At 38.8% G+C, this 23,287-nt stretch overlaps 1 protein-coding gene across 3 annotated transcripts in view; it reads right to left on the minus strand.

Moving 5' to 3' along the window:
* Positions 1–668: 668 nt before the first annotated feature.
* arfgef3 (ARFGEF family member 3) overlaps positions 669–23,287 on the minus strand; it is a 78,878-nt gene continuing 56,259 nt past the window's right edge. For all 3 annotated transcript variants that reach the window (XM_023293218.3, XM_055018271.1, XM_023293217.3), the window contains exons 33-41: positions 22,405–22,507; positions 16,320–16,451; positions 15,452–15,582; positions 14,358–14,576; positions 14,034–14,205; positions 12,693–12,794; positions 11,842–12,230; positions 9,398–9,878; positions 669–8,227 (exon numbers count right to left, since the gene is read on the minus strand). In XM_023293218.3, coding sequence (XP_023148986.2) covers positions 8,036–8,227; positions 9,398–9,878; positions 11,842–12,230; positions 12,693–12,794; positions 14,034–14,205; positions 14,358–14,576; positions 15,452–15,582; positions 16,320–16,451; positions 22,405–22,507 — 1,921 coding nt within the window. In that variant the 3' untranslated portion in view covers positions 669–8,035. The remainder of the gene's footprint in view (positions 8,228–9,397; positions 9,879–11,841; positions 12,231–12,692; positions 12,795–14,033; positions 14,206–14,357; positions 14,577–15,451; positions 15,583–16,319; positions 16,452–22,404; positions 22,508–23,287) is intronic.

Below are 23,287 nucleotides of genomic sequence, written 5' to 3' on the forward strand. Positions count from 1 at the left end.
TTTGAAAAACTGATGATGTTAATTCCAGCGTTTCATGTGATTCACTGTTTTCTTCTTCTACCAGCTAAACAGGTTTCGCTAACAGGGTTGTTGTGGGACAATTTCCTTGTATAATAATTATTTAAAATATGTTCATTAAATTTTTTTCCCCACAATTACAAGAAGCATCAATGAAAAAATAATACTAAAAAAAGAAGATTTAAATTTAACAGTTTTATTTGAGATTCAGTTTGGTCATCAGGGGGTGGGACAAGAGAAAAATGGCATTTTAGGGGGAAGTCCAGACTTATTTGGTATTTTAAAAATATTTTCAAACATTCTTTTCTCCTAGTTTTTTTTTATTTTTTTTTTTTAAAGATTTGGTCTGAGGACAAGTAAATTTACACAACTGCATGTTTTAGTATTTTGCACATGGATTATTTGAAATTTGATGGATGGCACATAAAATCTCCTCCAATTCTGGAATGACCCATAAACAGCCAATTAGCTTAGCTTAGCACAAAGACTGGAAACAAATGGAAACAGCTAGCCTGATTGTGACCAATGACAACGCTTTTAGCTAATGTGCACAAAAAACAAACAATTTTCTTCTAAAGTTGTTGGGATTAAATGTAACTGCAGCAGGTATTTGAGGAGATTATTATCAGACGTACGACACGACAAACACGTGGGACAAACTGCTTTTATTGTGCGACACACAGAGCACACAGGCCTGCTGGCAAAGCGCTTTGAAACGTACAGCAGTTACACAACGGAGCTCAGGAGGGAGGAGAAAAGCCGGAGCGTGTTAGAAACATCAGGAGGAAACATTACAGGTGCTTCTCTGTCATATCAAAAGCAGGGAAAAAAAGCACTTTAAGAAATCTCAGTCACAACAAGAGCTGACCTGCTGATGTCGGTTCAGCAGATTCAGGGTCAGCAGAGGAAGCAAACAGACCTGAATGAACGTGCAGAAAGAAGCTTCTGCACATTCATCTGCAGGAATACTGGAGGATGTGAGTCACAGTTTTACAGCTGCATCATTCCAGAAACAGTCCATGACATTTTTAAAAGGCACACAGACCGAACAGAGTTTCTGTTAAATCACCATCCAGCCTGAATAACAAAATAAAACGTACACCAAGTTGTGTTTTGTATTTTCTGCATCATGAATCGTCATCATTCCTTACAATATCTCATCTTTGGAATTAAGAATCCTTCTACCTGATAAATTAAACAATCTTTAATTCAAGTTCAAGTGTGCAGAGTGGAGCCACACATCCAGATTTTAATAAGTTTCTTTAAAAAAAAGTAAAAGAAGAAAACGTTATGAGCCTCAGTGATCTAGAAATAGTAGATTTAGTCAAACTTTATCCAACTTTAAGTATAAAGTCATCAAAGAATATATAGAATTGTCTTTACTAATATACAAACAGAATTAGCGTGTATCTGCTTTATTTATTAACTGCATGTTTCACCACACAAAAAAAAACAATTGTTTTGAGTTATGACAACTTCATATTCTTCAAATTCACTTCAAATTATGTTCAACCAACAAACTACAACTGAATTACAATCAAAGGTATTTGAATTATTTAATGATTGGTTGCATTAAAACAAGTTTTTAAGTTGATTACTCATAAAAGTGTAGTATGGGTTAGTGAAACTGGGGCGCATCCCTCTTTGCCACTGAACATCCAAAAACTTTCCCTTCGAATGATGTTTAGAAGACAGAAATAAATCTAATCAAAAAGTTTGCTGGCAAAATATTTCTGCAAAGGACTCAATATGCTTATTTGGTCAAGAGACATTTCCTTTCCTCTCTATTTCCTGGAGGTTCCTGTCATTTTCCCGCTTGTATATGTTCTTCAGATCCCCTCCGTACTGTGACCTTCCTCTTCAGAAACTGTGTCAGATGTCTGGGTCATGTTTCTGCGTCCGGTTCAGACAGTAAAGTCAAAGCTGCTTTACTTTTTCCCTCCTACGCTCTCAGACAGTCAGCAAAGCCTCCCTGCAGACAGACATTTATATATCAAGTCAGCCAGTCGTCAAACTAGCGACGTTTTTTGCAGAATCTGTACGTCTTTTTTCTACGTTTTTTTTAGACAATCCCTCTGTCCGAGCAAAGCAAATATTTTAGGTCAGTCTCTCTTCAATCACTCCCGAGCCCCAATAATCCCTCAGTGAAGTCAGTAAACTGTAGATGGTTTTACTGTAAATTATTGGAGGTAATGCGATTAGAATTTCCCAGCAAAAAGGACAGAGGAAGGAGCTGCCGGGCACAAAACAATAAGAGCTTCAAATCCAGCAGAGGCCGGACGGAACACGTGACGGATTTCTTGCTGCGCTGAGTTTTACCCAAATCTGCTTAGAGTGCAGATGAAGTTTTCACTCATGCTGATCTTCAGCCACAATCACGACGATTTCAAGCTCCTTTAATCTCCACTATGATGAATGTGCATCATCAGAGTGAAAATGTAGAATAAGCAGAAATAAACTGCTGCCAGAGAATCGTTGCATGACACCGACACATTAGCCGACTGCTTTTTTTTTTTCCCGCTGTCACAGACTTAACACCGGCTAAATCCTTTCTACTCACTGCTGCTGCTGATCACACTGATGGCCGACAACATCTGTCCGACGGCTGCTCGGCCTCCAACAGCAGGAATAAGGACAATCGGGAAGGGGTCAGGACGCTAGTAGAGGCCGAGGGACGTCAAAGTCAGCAAAGACACGATGAGATACAGCGGCGAGACAGATACGCTAATGCTGTCTGTCTTTTGTCCGAATTTACTACTTCAAATGAACTAAAGTGCAAAGGAGCAGCCCCATAAAGAGGGATTTACAAGTTGGAATTAGGACAAAAGTTTCCAATCCTGAAAATGTTCAAGATCCAGTTCCATGGCGTCTCCTCTGCATCGCTTTACATGATTAAATGATTCTAGACACTGTTGTCCAAAGTGGTGTGTATGATACTGGCCTTGAAACAGAAACTTAAAGTCAAAGTGGACCCATATTTCATTTTTTTTTTTTTCTGTGATTTAGCCAATCTTTGTTGGAGTTCTACTGTACAGAAACGACAGATTTTTGCTCCTATTGGCAAAGTTGCAGAGAAATTGTGAACATTGGCAAAACAAAAGGTAAAAATTAGGTGTCCAAAATGCATGTTGATGATTCAATACATGATCCACCTGATGCCCATTTATTTGTCCTTTTGGATGCTTTTTGTCTTTCAGGTTGGGCTATTATCATTTTTAGGAAGAACAAGAAACCAAATTACAAGAAAGTATGGAGTTCTTGCATGGGCGTCCTTCTCGGGAGAGCTTGTTGAAAACATGCATGACTGATTCTCTTGCTGGTCAAGTTGATCGACTTCCTCAAGACCTTTCCACATTTATGAATATGATCAAATAAAGTACAGATGCACAGCTCAGTGGTCTTCCTGCAGACTACTAATACATTGCAATCTGAACTTGGCATAAGTTTAGTAGATCAGAGAATGTGGTTGAAGGAGCACAAAGGATCAGCAAATGTGGAGTTTCCCCTTCAGCACAACCTTCATCAAAGAAAAACAGGCCAAAGAAAGCAGAGACCTCTTGGTAAGGACTACATAGGAAAACAGTGCAGCTCAAAGGTGGAGAAGAGATTGTTTCAGTGGCTACAGGTCAAACCAGTTTGTTGCCATGTGATCAACTACCCATGGAGTTCATGAGGTTAGAAAATTAGTTGCAGTGTTAACAAGGAAACATCCACACAGCTTTCAAAGTATAATTACGCAGGAGTGGAGAAACTAAGGTGGAAAATGAATGAAAAACCATCATTGTTGGTTTTTAAATCCTCTTCTGTAGAATTATTTAGGTTTTGTGTCTTATCTCAACAACTATGGATGAGATGAAGCCTCAAGTTCCATCAGAAGTAGTTTCTCTGGACAAACAAATAACAGAAAACCATATTTTAATGCTATTTTGAAGGACTTGAAGGTGTCAGGAACTAATTTTACTTCTTGGTGACAAATAGGAGCCTTAAACACAGGAGCACTTGGTTGGTTAAAGATGGTGATGAAGTCCAACCCTATCAGTAACCAACTCTGCACCAAATACAAGAGATAATTTGCACAAAGGAGTGAATGGAGCCACAGAAGAAGCCGGTGAAGTGAGAGCATAAATGAAAAAACCTCAGCTGCTGATGAACTGGTTGAAAAAAGAAGAGTAAATCTTCTTACTAGCGTCAGACGCCCCGCCCTCCCCGACCTACTGCCTGCCCTCAATATGGTTCCAGCTGCTGAAGTTAGCGTCACTTCTCTTCTTTCATTCATTCATTCTGCCATAAGCTGGACTGAAATACACATGAATGAATGGAGGTCAGTGCAGCTTCAGCTCAGCCTGCTGCCGCAACCCAGAGTAATGCCAGTTATATACTGTAAATTATCATTTTAATGACATCTGTAGTCCTTTTTTTGGTCTAAACATACTTGATGTTCTTACATTAATGTATTTTTGGTATCCAGGAGAGAGCAGAGCATTTTTCTTTGGAAATACTCAATTAACACTCTTCAGTTTGCAGATTTCTGACTACAAAGAGGTAGTATACACCAATCAGCCATGATTTTTAACTTGCTATCTAATAATGTGGAAGTCAGCAGAGTTTTCAGCTGTTGAGTCCTGGACTCCATGGGCATTTGAAGGTGTTCTATGGTTTTAAGCACCAAAATACTAACACAAGAGCATTTCAGTCCAGGAAGTTAAGGGATGGGGCTTCCGTGGATCAGATTTTTTTCAAGCACATCCTGCAGATGTTCAACTGGATTTAGATCTGGGGAACTTGGAGGCCAAGTTGAAGTCTCAAAACCATCCCTTAACAGTTTTTGCAACATGGAAGATCAGGATTGGACTACTCTTGCTCCACATGTTCATCAGTGGGTCCTGGGTGTCCATGACCTCGTTGCTAGTTCAACGGTCATCCTTTCTTGGATGACTTTTGGTAAACTGGTCCATTTTGGATATGATCTGATCGATCACCTAGTCAGCACAATTTTTCAAAGTCACTCAGATCCTTCAAATGCCCATCTGTCCTTCTTCCAACACTGACTGTCCACTTGCTGCCTGACATATCCCACCCAAAAACAGGTGCCATTCTAACAAGATAATCAGTGATTATTTGCTTCATCTGTCATTGGTTTTATTGTTGCAGCTGAAACTGATTGTCCTCAAATATCACGGTTAGTAGGTAAGAATGTTAAAGGAAAGAACGGACAACTTATGGATTAGAATTTTACAGATTTTACACAAATTTTGCCATAAAACCGGAGCAAAAATGTCAGGTTTCTCACAGGGTTGGTACTCTGCAGGTCATTAAAATTTAAAGGGTTCATCCTCTGTGGAGGAGCAACGTGCTCAGGAAGTTTCATTTCATCTGATTGCAACAGATTGACTGCATGTGATTCCTCCTCAGGAAATTTGATATAAGTCAGTTGAGCAGCTAAAACAAAAATCCAAATTTGCTGCTTTTTCCTGTCTTTCGCCATTATAAATAGAACACAAAGAGTTACTTGAAAGCATTACCTGAGGCTCTGAGAAATTTTGCTGTTTTCTGGCATTTTATAGACTACAGGATTGATGAATTAATAAATAAAAGAGGAATCCACTAAGTAGAAGTGTTGGGTACTTCAAAAGAAGTCAATAAGTGAGTAAATGAACAGATTTAATCATAAGATGCATTTTTAAGCTTAAGCAGATCCAAAAGCTTCATCACCAACCTGACTTTAAATGAATATTTAGCATCAGCGACCTTTGGGGGAATCAATCACTGACAGTTGTAGCTTCACTGTTAATCACAGGGTTTCCCTTTAACACAGAGAAGAAGAAAATTAAATAGCACAGGATCAGATAGAAAACCAAGCCTCACAAAAAATAGAATAATCTCAATATGACATTAAATATTTAAAATAAAGAAGCATTTACATAAATACACACTTGTGCATACATACATAAATAGGAAAAATAACATGTAGCAGGCATTAAAGATCAAAATTACACATACTGTATGCTGTATTTGGTTTAAATAAATACTCGATTGTTGCAGAAGATTTCAGCAAGAGTGAATAATAAAGACATTCAGTTGCAGGTGTATTTAAAGTTGGAGGATCGATGGCAGAAACACACATACAATCGGATTAAATGCAAGGCAAGTTTCCTTCTCCATGCCTCACTCTGTGATTCTGAAGAAATAAAAGAACAGAAGTAACTGTTTATGTTATCACCTCCACCCTTTAGACAGACATTTTTGACTCATGTCCAAGATCGTGGTGGTTTGCTTTTGGTTTGGTCTTCAGCTCTAATCGCTATGATGTCACATTCCTCGAGGGTTTGCTGTCAGTCGGAGATTGTCGGCACAACTGAGACACGGTTAATTCTTCCTCCTCGCAAGTGGAAAAAAATCTCAGGACTCACAAAGTTCCTTTTATAATTCAGCATTGTTCTCATAACAAGCAGAGGAAACATGGCCAAGATGAAAATATGTGCCAGGTTGTAAATAAAATATAGTTTCCTCTTAACCCTCTGAACTGCAAAACCTGCCGCTGGGTTGGAAAAGTGTTCCATCTTTAAAATAATTCAACAGATAAAACTATTTATCAGAGCTGGAAACGGTGAAATTTTCAACGTTCTGATGGTCCTGAAACTACTAATCTGTGATGTGCCGTGCAGATATAAAATCAAAATCACTTTATTCTACATGTCTTAATTAGAAATTTGACAAAAAAAAAAAAACATTTGCAATAACTAGATTCTGTAAAAAAATGACAAATTCTACATTTTTTATGCATCTGTGAAACCATTAGTGATTTAGCTGCAACCAAAAGTCACATGACAAAAATTCAGAACTCTTCCACGGAACTGCAGGTTCCATTTACACGGAACAGAGAGGAGATTGTTTAAAGAAATATATGCATAGTATGTCAAATATGCCATTTTTGTTTACAGTGTTGGGGACACCTGTGCTCACTCAGTGTTGTACATGTGGATTTTAGGATATTTTGTTCATTTTTTTCAAATAACATCAAAAAAATTCTACTTTTGATTGTCATATTTATGATTTACGTCATTTTAACTGTGTCTTACTGCATAAACATATATTTCTGAGTTCTTTCTCCTTGTAGTCATGGTTGTTCTGTTTTCATAGAGGTGTAGGACTTTATATTGCAGTAAAAAAAAAATGAGCCAACAGTGAAGAAAAATTGTGACAGGAGCAAAAAACATCCAGAAACTGCTGCTTGGAGTTCAGAGGGTTAAAGGTGCCTTGTGGAGTTTTTGTTTTGCTACAGAGTAACGTTTTAATGTTTGTAAAAAACTCTACAAGTACATGAGTACAAGCACACAAACGCAACATGACACACCTCACTGCAGAGTACAGAAGGAAGCAATGCTAATGTGCAGTGTTGGTAAGATGTTAAATGTAAAATAAAGAGAAAAAACCCATTTGATTGCATTGAAATGGAGCAATGCAGTGGATGTAAATATGGTTGTTTCTTCACAATGAAACTTCACAAAGTTCCACAAAGTAACACGTGACGGAAAAATATGCAGGAGATAAACAACAGCTGTAACTCACTGCACATGTGCACATTTATGTTTGCATCCACATCAAGGTGAGGCCAGCAACTCGATAACAAACAAATCATATTAAATAGCTGCGTGTTTGTTGGTTTTCTTGCACATTTCGAGGTCTGGAAATGAAGAAATTCAACTAAAAACAGGAGCAGAAATGGCACATTTACTATCAAATCAGTTCCATTCTATAAAGAAGGCTTCTTTTGTCTGCACATCCTTCATCAGCCAACAAATCCTTCATATTAATGTCTGCCAGCGTTCTTCACCAGTACAGCGTGATGACATTAAAGGCTGCGAGTCGCCCAGTCAAGATCATGACTGTTCCACCAACGCAACATTTTGCCAACACTCAGCCAAATGGTTCATCAATCTTTCCAATTTCCAAATTCATGTGTTTACCTCCTTCACTGACCGACAGTCTGCGTTTTTCACATTTCCTTGCTGCAGCGTCACACTATGATGTCATAGAGCCTGCCGACCCGGCCCAGCCACTCTCTCAGCGCCTGGCGGACCCGAGCGTCGGTGACGTGACAGGAGAGCTGGCTGAGGCAGGGATAGAGCGCCGGCTGCAGCGCCAGGAAGGACGAGTCCGACAGCAGGAGGACCTGATTGAGGAGAGTCAGGACCATGTTGGTCCACGCCTGCAGGAGGAGGGTTTCAATGAGTGAAAACAAACACACAAGCAGATATTCATCTGAAACAACAACCACAAAAAAGTATGGCAGGGATGTACACTACCGTTCGAAAGTTTGAGGTCATGTTAAAATATATTATTTCTGAAAGAAAAGCAGTCTTTTTTCAATGGAGATAACATTTATCAGAAATCCAGTCTAGACATTGTTAATGTGGTAAATGACTATTGTAGCTGGAAACAGCTGATTTTTAATGGAATATCTCCATAGGAGTACAGAGGAACATTTCCAGCAACCATCACTCCTGTGTTCTAATGCTACATTGTGTTAGCTAATGGTGTTGAAAGGCTCATTGATGATTAGAAAACCTTTGTGCAGTTATGTTAGCACATGAATAAAAGTGAGTTTCCATGGAAAACATGAAATTGACTGGGTGACCCCAAACTTTTGAACAGTACTATATTTATCTCAGTAATGTTTCACACTCATACCTTATTGCTTTCTACTTTTAGACACTGTATTTCTCATGTTCTGTACTTGTTTTTTTCCGAGCGATATCTGGCACAAGATTTCCTTCAATTAATAAAGTTTTATCTAAAAAATAAAAATAAAAATCAGAGCAAAAACGGTGAAAATCTAGTAGAAAAACTTTGCGCTACTGTAATGTCAAAACTTGAAGAAATTGAAAATAACAGCAAATATTTGCAAAATTATGATATTTTTAGCTGAGCGATATCTGGTATGATCCCAAACTTCCGTTGGGATTAATAAAGTTATATTTTTTCTTGTCTCGTATCATATCAGCACGTCACAAAAGGAGGAACAAATGGTAACAGATGCTACTCGAAAAGTTTTAAAGTTTTAAACTCACCTACCTAATCTACACCGTTCAAAAGTTTGTCACTTAGAAATGTCCTTATTTTTGAAAAAAAAAAAAGCATTTTTTTCACTGAAGATAACATTAAATGAATCAGAAATCCAGTCTAGACATTGTTAATGTGGTAGCAGGAAACAGCTGATTTTTAATTGAATATCTCCATAGGGGTACAGAGGAACATTTCCAGCAACCACCTTTCCTCCATTCTTTTGACCTAATCTGAACTGATTTACTGAATTCAAATGACAGATTGGGATAAACTGATTCTATATTTGTCTACACTTCTGTTCTCTACTACAGACCTGGATCTGAGCCTCCGAGTCCCTCAGTGAGATGCTGTGGGAGCTGATGGTGGATCCAGATCTTGGCCTTTTCTCCTGCCTCAGTACTTCTGGTCCTGCGCTGACTGAGTGCCTCAGTGGGGGTCCCTGCTGGTCCACCAGCTGCTGGGGCCTCTGTGGGGGCCTCTGAGGCTCCACCGGGCCCCTCCGGTCCCCGACGCCTCCCGCTGCCGCCGTCCGGCCCTGCTCCTTCATGAACAGGTTGACGTGGCTCTGCTGAGGTTGCTGCTGCTGCTGTTTCCGCCGCTTGTACTCCATCATCAGCTTGCTGATGGTTTTGTCCGTGGCGATGGTGTACAGTTTGTTTCCGGCGCTTTCCCACCATTCCTTCCTCCTTCCCGGTCCGGCGCTGCCAGGAGCTCCGCCCACCGAGGTTCCCACGATGCCGGAGTCCCTCCTCTCGCCTCCGGTTCGGAAGTGGTGGGGAAGACTTCCTGTGCAGCTGTGACGAGAGGAAACAGCTGATTTTATCTGACTGGTGAGCAAACAAATGGTTTATTTTCCATCTGTTGTTCAGATAAATGTGATTCATCAAAGCCAGAGTTGTAATCATGACTTTTCTGACAGTTGATGATGGATTAAATCACTATCGCCATTTGTAAAGGTCCCGTATTGTGCCCCTTTTCAGATGTCATCACAGTGTATATTTACATTTTTTCAGCTGAAATACTAGAAAGATAGTTCATTTCAACTTCTAACCCTTGTTGTTAGCAATGTACTAAACAGGCTGTTTCTGTGTCTGTAGCTTTAAAAACAGCTGGGATGCTGCTGTCCCCACCCCCTTCAGGAAGAAGACTCTCTCTGTGTATCTGATTAATAGCACATCAGCTGGCTGTGAATGACTGTGTGAGACCAGGACTGTCTATCGCTTCTAATTTTCTCTCTTACCATTTGGCATGAAAATATTGCCAAATTCATGACACAGGTATTTTTCTTAGCTCATGTGTTTGTCAAACACTTTGTGGTTAAAGAATCAGTATTTCAGCTTGAAAATGGATCTGCTGATAAATGTGTAGTCACTGTTTTATGCTCGTTCTGCTGTCAGCTATAATAAAATACAGCAAAAGTGAGCACAGGGAGCAGGAGAGCAGCTAACAGAGGGAAAAAACAGGTGAGTTTAGGTTAAACTGAAGCAAAACAAGTGACATGAAAACACAGTGACACACACAATCTTTGTTAATTGTTTTACATTAAAGTCTCTGAATTTCCCTCGGAGCTCTGACCTGTGAACACACCATCAAAGCTAGTGCTAAAATTAGCCACACAACTTGCTAACACTATGGCTTGTCCTGTTGTGGAAACATTACCACTAAAAATGAAAGAAATTCATTGGATCTTCAGTTCCTCAGAAAGTGGGAGTATCTTTTGTGTTCACTTTTGCAGCCAACAGCAGAACATTTGGTGAGTTTTGAGACATTTGAGAGTTTAGCAGAAGCAGCTGTAGGAAGTAAATAAACCTGGTGGACTGTGAGGCAGCTGCTCATTCTGATTGGTTGATCTGGAAACATCTGGAAGGGGGCGGGGTTATATAAGATTTGAGCTAGACAACTATTGTTACTCCCCCAAGAAACGCGGTGTGAAGATCGGCATACTTTTGACTGTCTGTCTGTCTGTCTGTTAGCAACATTACTCAAAAGCAGACGAACGGATTTAGATGAAATTTTCAGGGAAGGTCAGAAATGACACAAGGACCAAGTGATTAGATTTTGGCAGTGATGCAGCTTATAGTCTGGATCCACAGATTTGTTAAAGATTTCTGTATCATTGCCAGACAGCAGCACTGCAACCATGACAAGTGAACACTACGTCAGCTGCCTGCTGATGATCACATGATTACGATTCTACTACAAATCTACCACTGTGGACTTATCAGGACTTATCCATCAGAAATGATCCAAGGAACAACTGATTAAATTGTGGGGGTGTTTCTGAGCCCAATCAATTCCCGCCGCCCGTGGGTCACACGATTCGGTATCCGTACATAACATACACATACATAACACAGACCTGTGCTCAGCGCAAGATCATTTTGTTTGTGGGTACATCTATATTACATGGACACATTCTATGGTGCCATGATTTCTGCCACCAATTTTTTCAAGATTTCTGCCGTCAGAAATGATACAACGACTGAGCAGCCTTGGCGCAGTACTGCGCTCTCTGAATGCGTTTCTAGTTCCTTATGTAGCATTCAGTATAAAAAAGTTCACTTCTTCCTGGATTGTAAAGCTGAAAGGCTGTCGACTTGCTTGGGGAGGTTTCAGAAATGGTAGAACTGAACGTCTTCATACTTTAACAGCTTATATTTGACACCTCTAAGTTTATATCAACCGCAAAACACAAACAAAATGGGTTTTCAACATATTTGACTTTTACATCACTTTAATATACGAGTGAAGTCAGACCTGAATCCTGGACTCGGTGTCGGTGTGTCTCCTGGTGATGCTGCGCTTATATCTGCCGTCTGACACCTGTAGCTGCCTTCCTCTGACGGTGTCCCCCTCGTCGAGAGCCCGCCGGCAGACGTCGGCGTGGATGCCTCGGACTGGAACAGAGGCAGGAAGAACACGTGATCTCCTCCCCCTCCGATGCTCCCCCTCAGCAGCGCCGTCTCCTCCAGCGTGCTCTCCAGGTCGCGGTGCATCTGGATGTAGCTGTTGCACAGATCCATGCACAGCTTGTAGAGGCGTTTGACCAGCCAGGCCCAGTCGGCGCTGCCTAGCGGCTGCACGCTGAGCGACGGGACCGGAGCTCGCCACGGATGACGCTTATCCCGGCCGCGAGGAGGGCTCACCTGCCAGAGGAGACGCCAAGTAACGTGGAAGAAATTACAACAACGTGAGTCATCCATCCTCATTATTACATTCAGGGTGTGAAAAGTTCAGAAAACCCTCCGAGAACCGTCCTGGTAAAACTGGGACAAACTACAGAGGAAATCACTGATGGGAGAAAGGAGCAGCAGGAGGACTAATCCACAGAAATCCTTTATTTTTGTTGTTGTTTTTTTGGTTTCTGTGGTTCACTGAGAGGTCACTGTGATCTCAAAGTGTTTTCTTTCTCAGCTCAGCTGTCACACATTGGCAAAATTACACAGTTGTTCTAAGAAAACACATATTTCTATATGCAAATTATATTTACTAGTTTAAAACTGTCAAAAAATTTAATTAGCAGAGAATAATTCAAATCGCTGCTGTCGCATCACAATAAGTGACATGAAAATCCTCAGATCCTGCAGATCAGAAGCTGTAAATGTCACCTGTGCTGTTTCTTCAAAGATGTCTTCATCCTCTGAGGAAGCAGAGCCGGGATGAGAGGAGTCGGAGCTCCCCTCCTCTTCCTCATACAGGATCCTCTTCACCTGAACATAATGAAATGTTTACACGTGAAACAGAGATACGCTAACTAACCATAAGTTAGTTTAGTGGTAGCTAATGTGTTGCTAGGCGGTTATCATTGCATTTTAAAATGGTTACTAAGATGTTAATATGTCAAGTCTTTAGTAGGTCGAAGCCAAGTGGTCGCTAATTTGGCAGATCATTAGGTAAATATGTTAATAGATGAAAAGATCACTTTAGTTTATTATTTCTGTACGGATTTATTCCAAACATGTAAAATACCTGCCATGAACTTCTTTCATTACACCTAACAAACACACAGAAGTAAAGATGTAAATCTGGAGCTAAAGATTTATATAATAAAGACTAGAAAAAAAGGTTCCCCAAAACCTCAAAATCCATGTTTAAAAAAACAAAACAAAAGGTCATTTATCAGGACCAGAAACTGTATATCCAGAAAAAGTCGTGTGTTTTACCAAATCTCAGCTAAAATTTCACTCAATTCACTTTATTCTACACGTCACGTTTAAAAAATTCATACTTCTCATTTTAAAATGGCAAATATATATTTGAGATACGAGGAATAAAGAGATTCTGATGAAATACAGAATCAAAATTTTAAGCTTAAATTTGGTTAAGAGTTCCAACAGACCGTGGGAAAGTGGAAAACTCATCGATTACTTCTGATTTTGCAGTTTTTGATCACAGAAAAGGACGAAGAAAAATGCCAGGAAGGACCAAGAAAGGAGGGAGGTCACAGAAACGGCATAAACAATAATGAGAAGAGAATTACGAGGAGGAGGAAGAGGAGGTAGAGGAGGATACAGTTGGTCGAGACAAGGGAACCAATCAGAGGGCAGAAATGTAGGACCGAGTGAACATTGACCAGTTGCAGTGCCTTTTTTGGCTGCCTGTAGAGCCAGTCATTTCTCTCTTTCTCTAATTCTCAAAGATATTAAAAAACAGCCATCCATTCAGAATTCCAGTGAGGAAAATCAAGATATCATGCTTGGAAGATGGGAATGCTGCTCCAAACACTGTGGGGTTAGATTGGATCAGGTTGCTCTGTGGAAAAGGACACGACTTGTGGGGCGCAAAGGAGATATATTCTGTAAAAAAAATTTTGTGAGATTTTATAGATAAAATGCCTTTTATACCTGTTGATGACTTCTGGGGTTCACATAACAGTAGAATTTAGTAAAAATATAACAAAATAACATCACATGGACAACTACAGAAAGAGTTTTCTGGCTGGTTTCTACCTGCTGTGCCGTCATGCTGTCAGCCTGGCTCAGTGTAGCACACAGCAGGGCCTGGAAGTAAAGGTTGAAGCTCATAGCAGACTGACGGTACAGATTTGCTGCTCCACAAACACCTGAAACCTTCATCAGCAGGTATTTCAGACCCGGACGGGTGTCAAAGTCCCGCGCTGTCCTGCAGACGAGAGATTCATTTATCAGCTGAGTATAAACCTCATCATTACTCTTAGAAGGATCATTATTGACAATTTTTTGTTTCTATTTCTACATCAGAAAGCTGTAAAACACTGTCATCAGCATATACAGTGACTTTGCAGTTGCTCTGACCTGTAGGAGTCCAGCAGCAGGTCCAGGATTATGGCTAAGTTTGTCATGGAGATGTAGCGCAGGAAGCCGGCTGTGGGTCTGCTGGGGTCGGAGGTCACCGGTGTGACTCTTTCATTACCTTCGGGCTGCTTGACAAACTCCTCCAGCAGGATGTCGTAGAGGTTCTGGAGAAGAACCTGGTGGGACAGAAGACTCACCACGATGGTCCGGAACGGGATCCTAGATGGAGATCAGATCACATTCATTCAGTTTTCACCTCATCCTTCAAGTAAGAATTACATTTTACTGATACAGTGACATTATTTAATAACTATTGTATCGTGGCTTCCGTTGGAAATAATTTTCGTGGTCAAAACAAATTCACAGGATTCTTCACATCTCTTCATACCAAAGCCCATCTAATTTACCACATGCTGCAAATATTCTCCACATTATGCAGCTCTATATGTTGATGAAGTAGTTTGATAAAGAGAAATCGTCCAGAGCAATGTCAGAGAAAACAGCCTTACCCAATTTTCCTGAAACCACAGCAGCAGAAAGACAAGCAAAGAGAGTAAGAAATAATTAGCTGCATTTTCTTCAAAGTTACTGACAGAGAGAGTACTATACTCCGATAACTCATCCAATAGAAAGTATTGGACTCAAAACAACTGAAGAGTTTGGCACTTAAAGAAAAACAGTATTTTATCACTATGGTAAGCGTCGGCTAAAATCTTGTTTTTAAAAGATATCGTGAAAATCCTCCCAGATTTACAAGCAGTATTTAGAGTTTTTGAGCTTTGACATTCATGAATTTGCTTAAAAGACGCACAATATGAAATCTTTAAAGTATTGGCTTCCCAAAAGGCAGCACAGAACTTATTTTTTACAGCAAATGTTAGAAATTAGTGTAAATAAATCTGTTTTTGCATATGTCAATAGTCAAATACATATAAAACACCGCACCTTCAAAGCAAAAGAAAACCAGTCATGCTGCTAACAAAACGCCCACACGATTCACATTTTTCAGTCAGGATGCAGTTTTAGCTTGAGGTTAGAAAATGTAAATTAAACCATCTAACGCCTCAGTGTGTGTGTTTGTGTTTTTCATCCACCTCTTCTGAGTGTGTCCGTTGGACTGCTGGTCGGACGGCAGCTCGATGATCAGAACGCAGGACTGGGCGTGCTCAAAGCCGTCCTTGTTGTTGGGAGTCTTTGGAGAGCACTGGGTGTCCAACATGAAGACCTGGGACACAAACAGGACATGTTCATAAGCTCTACTGGGCCAGCAACTGATTTACAACATTATTTATTAACCTTTATTTAATCAAGAGAAATCCCATTGAGATTTGCAAAGGAATCCTGGCCAAGATAGGCAGCGACAAATACAAAACACAGTTACAAAATTACACAGTTAAAAAATAATTAAAACGTGAGCAAAAAAGAAATAAAAAAAGCAAAGAACAACTAAAACAATTGATAAAAAATGTAAAAAAAAGAGCAAAAACATTTAAAAAAGCAAAAAAAAAAGCAAAAAACTAATAAAAAATAAATTAAAATATAAATAAACAAAATAAAATTACATAACTGTCTAACATCATACAGCAGCTTCTAAATATAACTACACGGATAAGTTCTGGTCCCAATATTTTGGTATATTTGACCTCATAAAAGTTTTTTGAGATAGAAAATATCCTGTTTCTGAACGGTTTTAGTCAAATTTGCAGTTATGTGAACTGGCATGAAATTAAAATTCACATCGTTAATGCAAAGACATCAAGAACATCTTTAAAACACACAAATGCATGTTGTTTTTATTTATGATGCAGTGTCTGTAAATATATGGTGAGAAAATCTATATCTATGTGCATATTTTTGCCCCAAATCCAATCGTGTCCAACCCAAATGATTTAATATTTCATCTCTGCTGGTGCCTGATACCATTTTCCTGGATAATATGAATGCTGTACCACAAACACTGACCTGCTGAGCCATAGCTTTGATCCTCCAGTACTCAGCCTCGGCTGAAGGCGAATGAGACGGAGCTGCTACCTTCACCTCGCAGGCGTCTCCAGAAAAACTGTCAGAGCCGCTATGAAAACAAGCCAGGAGGTTCTACAGAGAGACACGAACAAAAGGAAGTTAACACAGATCTGAATTAAACACAAGAACAGTCATTTCATCACTGATCTGCAAATGAGAACCGATGCTTCCTCTCAGTTTCAGGACAGATGACGCTGCTAATAAACTGAATGAGCACCTAACTGACAGACTTGCAGCACAAATGTAGAAACTAAAGTAATGGAAGAGCTGTTAGTTATCCAGCTCTGTTATAAGACAAATTAAAACACTTGTATGCATCCAACAACCACCCAAGCTGCAGTTTACATCCATGTTGTCATAAAGAGGCTATAGATTTTAAAATGTCCATGTTTCACTCACATCTTCACAATTAAGTCAAGAGTTATAGTGCTAAACAATGGCAAACAATGACAAATTTGGGTGAAATTTTGTCATAATCAGCCTTTGAATTATTGAAATTTGGTCAAAAATGTGCTTTGTGAGGTAACAGAGTCTTTTAAGCATAAACAACCAAAATCTTAAGAGTTTGTCCTTAATTAGTCGAAGCAAACATTTGTGCCAAACGTGTTAATGAAAGAAATTCCTGCTTGTGGTTCAAGAGTTATTACACTCATGAGAATGAGACAGATGAGGAAACAACCCAAAAACGTTTTAGGGTGTTTCCATCTAAAATCATCCAATTTACAGAACAATTTCTGCTCAACTGTCTCTAATATGCCCAAATTCCTGTAGCATAAAATATGGATATTTAGAAACATTTTTGTGGAATTTTAGCTTAATATATCAAGTAATTTTCAAAATAAAATTATCTTTAAAAGTTGCCAGTCCATCTTTTTTTGCTGATTGAATGCGGCTGTTCTCCTGTAGTAGACAGTTGGGCTACAACACGACGGAATTTTGAGACAGAACTGCGCACTTTTCAAACGCTGAAGCCAGTTTTGGTCACCGAATTTCAATCAGTTCATCCTCCAGTCTGTAAATTGGTGCCAGAATCGATGACTTTCCCTCCAGCTGCTCTTAAGTTACTGCATCAACAAGAACAGAGCAGGGACTGATGTGAGGACTGGTCAGGCTTGAACATAGAAGGAGATGCATCTGTTTGGGAACATCTTAGCTAGATTATGGAATAACAAGTGGTTTATACTCAAAGATAACATTCCTGGAAACACAAAAAATTTAAGATGAAAAACTAAAAGCATCATTTATGGAACATATATACACGAGTTTTTTTTTTTTTAATTTAAAGATGATTAAAGTTGGTCAATCTTCCTAACGTATGGTTCAGCAGATGAATTCTGAAATATTCTACTTTAATACGGTGAGTACGTTATATTCCATGTGGCCTGAATTCGTTGCTTATAAACAAAAGCAGCTTTACTGTGAAATCAGTGGGAGATCACATGTTCATATGTCTGAAAGCATAAGCTACATGTTAAGGATTGACCTCCACATACTTTAATCTGCACGCTACGGGCTGCTGGTGTCCTACAGCCGCTATACATTCGCTGGGATTTCACTTAAACTAAAGAAGAGTTTTGTAAATATTTTTACCCACGTAGCACCTGTGGTAATTCTACACTTCCTTGAAGGAATAACTTTGACATTTGGAGAGAAATTCAATGTCAGTTTTGGTCTCAGGGGAGATTTGATGCAAAAAACACATCTCATGCAAAACACTTCATCAACTTGTAGAGCAAAATAGAAATTTCCTGAAAACATAAAGGGCTCCAGATGAGCTAAATCTCGTTCGACTTTAAAGCTCCAAAATTCAGAAAAAGCAACAAATATAGAGGAATAATTTTAACATGTATTTATAATTTGCATTTGATGTTCATTGTAGAGATTTTGAAATTTATCTTCCTCCTAATAACAAGCATACTAGGGCTGCAGGATACTGGTTTATATGGTTAAGATATAAGGTTTCATTTGCTCAAAAATGAGTTTTTACTGTGAATTCTTCTCTTGAAAGCAAACCATATGAGACCTTTCTCACATGGTGTACCACAAGAATTGTTTTTTGCATTGCATTGTGTTCAGATTCGGCTTTCCATTCCTTATAAGGAGCATTGTGGCGTTGATTTCTATGGTCAAATGTCTCATGTAGTTGCAACAAAACACCACAGACGGTGCTGTATTTGGTCCAAATCATCCTTTCTGTAGCTGAAATAGTTTCATACAGCTGACTAGAGCTACAAGGTTATGGCCAAAATGATAATAGTAATTATTTTGATGAATATTACGATCATGTTTTGCCTACTTATCACAATTATTCATTGATTTTAAACAATACTTACATAAATAATTATTGAACCCAACATTTATTTAAAACATCTGCTTATAAATGGACACAACAATTTCCAGATGTTCCCTGAACGCCTTACATGGAGGCTACAGTAGAAGCTAGCTAGCTAGCGGACTGCACACAGAGAAGCTTCTAGTTTCCACTCAGACAGCAGTATGACTTTTGTCGCTTGTCTCGTGTTCTTGCCGCTTTGCTTCTGTCACTTGTGTTTTTTGTCTTATTTTTGTCATTTTGTGTTTCGTTCATATCATTTTGTGTTTTTTGTCTTGCTTGTGTTGTCTACTTATTTGCTGTTGTGTTTCTTGCTTTTGTCATTTTTTTTGTCATTTATCATTTTTGTCATTTTGTAACTTTTTGTATAATTTCTTTGTCTCTTTTTTGTTTTGTTTCATTTCGTTTGTCTCACTTTTGTCATTTTGCGTCTGATTTTTGTAATATTTTGTAGTGTTTTGTAGTTTTTTTGTCTTTTTTTGTCTGATGTTTGTCCTTTTGATCATAAAATAAATTACTATATCACTCAGTTCCACCTGTGACCAAATGTTTTGTGTCTTTGTAGAAACTCTGTGATCCATAAGTTGTAATGTGTAAATGATAAACTGAGGCATAATGTTGCTGAAATGGAATTTATTTTGCTTCAGAAATTCCAGGTTGTTCAAGATATTTTATAAAAAGATAATTCCTTAAATGTGAACATTTTCAGAATGTATTTTTTCGAACTAAAACCAAGAAAACCTTTGGAGTTGTGGTAATTTATAGGTTATTATGCTGTGATTTTACTGGTCCGCTCTACTTGGGATCAAATTGTGCTGAATGTGGAACCTGAACTAAAATGAATTTGACACCTCTGAGTTAGAAGCGTGAAAAGGGAGCAACATTTCTGCTGCATGTCCCACTTTACTATCCGACATGTAATATAAAATACCCTCACACATGCAAAGCTTGAACAGCATCTTTATGTGCAGTATTTGCAACGTGCCACTGGTTAACGGGAACTGTTATATAAATACTATAAGACCTAAATACTGTAAAACAATAGCATTAAACCTGATGCACACAAAGTCACCAAAGCTGTTACATAAACAAAAAGTCCTGCATGTCTGACTGTGAGGCTCAGGGCATATAGAGCTATTTGTGTACATTTTGTATATCAAACTGACGTATGTTTTAAGCCCTAAAGTCTCCTGATAAGAGATAAACACAAGACTTTAAATCAAGTTTTTCAAATCCCCCTCAAAACCTGTCTCAAAATCAGGACAACGCATTTCATCAACTATTTCATTTTTTCCTCCCAACACTTTGCTAGTAACAGTAACTGGCCACAGCTCATTGGTCTGTTAGGAAAGTTCTATTTTTTGGAAACAAGTAAAGAGAAACTGTCAATGATCGCCATCGTGTCTCTTTCTGAATCCCGCTCACACAGATGTGACTCTAAGCTGTAAAGCTGCTTATCTGCAGTCAGCTGCCTCCAAACATCCTCTAATAAAATGCGTCGCGATGCCACCTCTGTCCAGCGCTCACACGCTGCCAAGGTTAGCAGCTGAAATGGAGCAGCAGCAGCAGGACGCCGGACTCCCCGCAGAGCCTGCGCTCGCCAAATCTCCCACGGCACCCAAACGCCACGTCCACCCAGCAGGTAGCATCATCAGCAAATTAACACAAATCTCTCATAAAGCTGAGCGGCCCGGCCGACTGTCTCACACTGGAAACACGCAAACACTCAACAACTTTTGCAATGATTCCACTAGAACAGGGGAGTCAAACTCATTTAGTTCAGGGCTACATTCAGCTCAATATGACCTCAATGACCAGTAAAATCACAGCATAAAAACTTATAAATAACCACATCTCCAAATGTTTCCTTTGTTTTAGTGCAAAAAAGCACATTCTGAAAATGTTCACATTTAAGGAATTATCTTTTGCAAAATATTATGAACAACCTGAAATTTATGAAGAAAAATAAGTTCAATTTCAGCAACATTATGCCTCAGTTTATCATTTACACATTACAACTTACAGATCACAGGGTTTCTACAAAGACACAAAACATTTAGTCACAGCTATCTGGAACTGAATGATATAGTATTTTATTTTATGATCAAAATGACAAAAGTCAGACAAAAAATTACAAAAACAACAAAAACAGGACAAAATTTTTAAAAATGAGGCGCAAAATGACAAAAACGAAACATAAAACGACAAAGAGACAAAAAATTCGACAAAAAAGGTACAAAGTGCCAAAAATTGGACGAACAACAAAAACGAGACAGAAAAATCACAAAATGACACAAATGGTCCACAAAACAACAAATAAAGCAAAACACAAAATGACAAAATTAAGACAAAAAACCCAAGCGAGACAAAAAGGAAACACAAAACGACAAAAACAAGAAACAAAATGACAAAAACATGAGACAGATGGCGAAAGTCAGACAAAAACAAGACAGAATATGACAAAATGAGACACAAAATGACAAAAGAAGAATGAACAATCTAGTATTTTACTTTTTGATCCAGACAACTTGTCATGATCTAGAAATTATTTTAAATTTATAGTTTTACAAATTTACAGTTTGCAGTTAATGTCTTCTCTGTAGCTTTTACTCTTTACTAAGTTGTCCTGTGGGCCGGATTGGATCCTCTGAGGGGTCGGTTTTGGTCCGCAGGCTGAATGTTTGACACTCTTGCACTTAAAAAATTAAACTACACTGACCGTGTTGCCTCTAAAAACTAAATTCTTCAACCTTTAGATGCATAAGTGGGTCAAAAATGACCCAGTGAGGTCATTTTCTTGCAACATGTTTGTAATGAAAAGTTTTTATCGTTTCATATTCCAGCTATTCCTCAAAAAACATGGTTTGATGTGATTCCATTAAAATTTTTAAGTAACTTTTTGGACTGTTTGCTCTTGAACATCCGTTTTTCAGATTTATTTACAAAAGACATCAATCTTGTTCATCAAGAAATACTGAAAAGGAAGATGTGGTTGTTAAAAAGAAAAGTGTCAGTTTGATCCAGGAACGTGGTGGAGTTATGTTGTGATCTGCATTGATTTGTCTGTCTGTCTTTCTGTCTGTTATCAACATTCCTATAAACAAAACTCAAATATAACGTCAGCACAACTCCATTTCTGTTGATTTTGTTTGGCTGGATGATTATAGAAAACTTGCAGTAAAACAATCTGTAATTTAGTAAGGAAATTTGTGACTATTGAAAGTGTACATTAGGTTTTGAGGGTCATTACAGATGTGCAAGTTGTGTGGATGACACAACAATACAAGAAAATTTTCCAAAAAATTCAGAAGATATGAAATTGTAGCTGTAAGACAAATATTCTGGATTTATCTGCAGAATGAAATAAAGCTTTGAAGCTGCACGTGTCTGTCTCCACCCAGTTTAATCGGTTAACCAGAGAAGAGATGCAGCAGATAAAACTGCTTTTTATCTGCTGAGGAGACTCACAGTTCACAGCTGCATGTGTGTGTTTGAGGTTAACTGGGGTTATCAAGCTTAATGTTGACAGCATTAACAGCAACAGCTTTTAGATTACTTGTCCCGACCAGCAGCTTCAGATTGGGGATGGATTATGTGGTTTACTTCAGCCAACAGGCCTGTTGGAGGGAGAGATTGTGTATTTTTCTGTGCTGTTTTATCTCCATACAACACTAATTATCTGCATGTTTGTACCTTGACGGGCTCTAAGGTGGCAGAGAAAGCGTCCTGCAGAGCACAGCAGGCCAACCTCCACATCTCCTCCGTGAACACCGGACCCACTGTGACCAGCACATACCTGGAGAGACCGAAGGAACAACAGGAGAAACAACAATTAGATTAGACAGACAATAATCGGGTCCAGTATCACACAAAAAAAACTACTTTCATCCAAAACACGAGGCTTGTAGACATCTTAGTGATTAACCCTCCTATTATCTTTGAGGTTAGTTTGACCCCATTCAGTGTTTAACGTCTCTAAATACATGAGTGACATCATTCTTTTTTCTTCATATTTAATGATTTTTCATAATCTAATGAGGACACCTGGGTAAATACACATTGTACACATCAGTGTTCTTTGGAGTCCATTTGACCCCAGGCTTTTAGCTGTAGAAAACATATAAGAAGTATCAACATTTTACACAGTTTAGTTTTGGTTGTTCTGGATGATATTGAAGTCAATATAACATGCGATTTCATAATCTTCAAAAAACTTTAGGGCCCTAAACTTTTTGAAATTGTGTTCATTACTCTGCCAAGGAGGTGGCGCCTTGGCTGAGTAAGTGACGATCGGCGTCTGTCTGTCTGTCTGTCTGTCTGTTACATTACTCAAAAACAGACGGATTTGGAAGAAATTTTCTGGGAAGGTCAGAAATGACACAAGGACCAAGTGATTAGATTTTGGCAGTGATGCAGCTTATAGTCTGGATCCACGGATTTGTTAAAGGTTTCTGTATCATTGTGAGACAGCGGCATGACATCACTGTAACTGTTCAAGAGGCTAAGCCAACGGTTTAAACCACTGAGAGAATCCAATCAGGAAACATAAAAACTTAATTGACGCGCACAATTACCA

The sequence above is a fragment of the Amphiprion ocellaris genome, chromosome 16, assembly GCF_022539595.1.
Source record: "Amphiprion ocellaris isolate individual 3 ecotype Okinawa chromosome 16, ASM2253959v1, whole genome shotgun sequence".
NCBI classification, from domain to species: Eukaryota; Metazoa; Chordata; class Actinopteri; family Pomacentridae; genus Amphiprion; species Amphiprion ocellaris.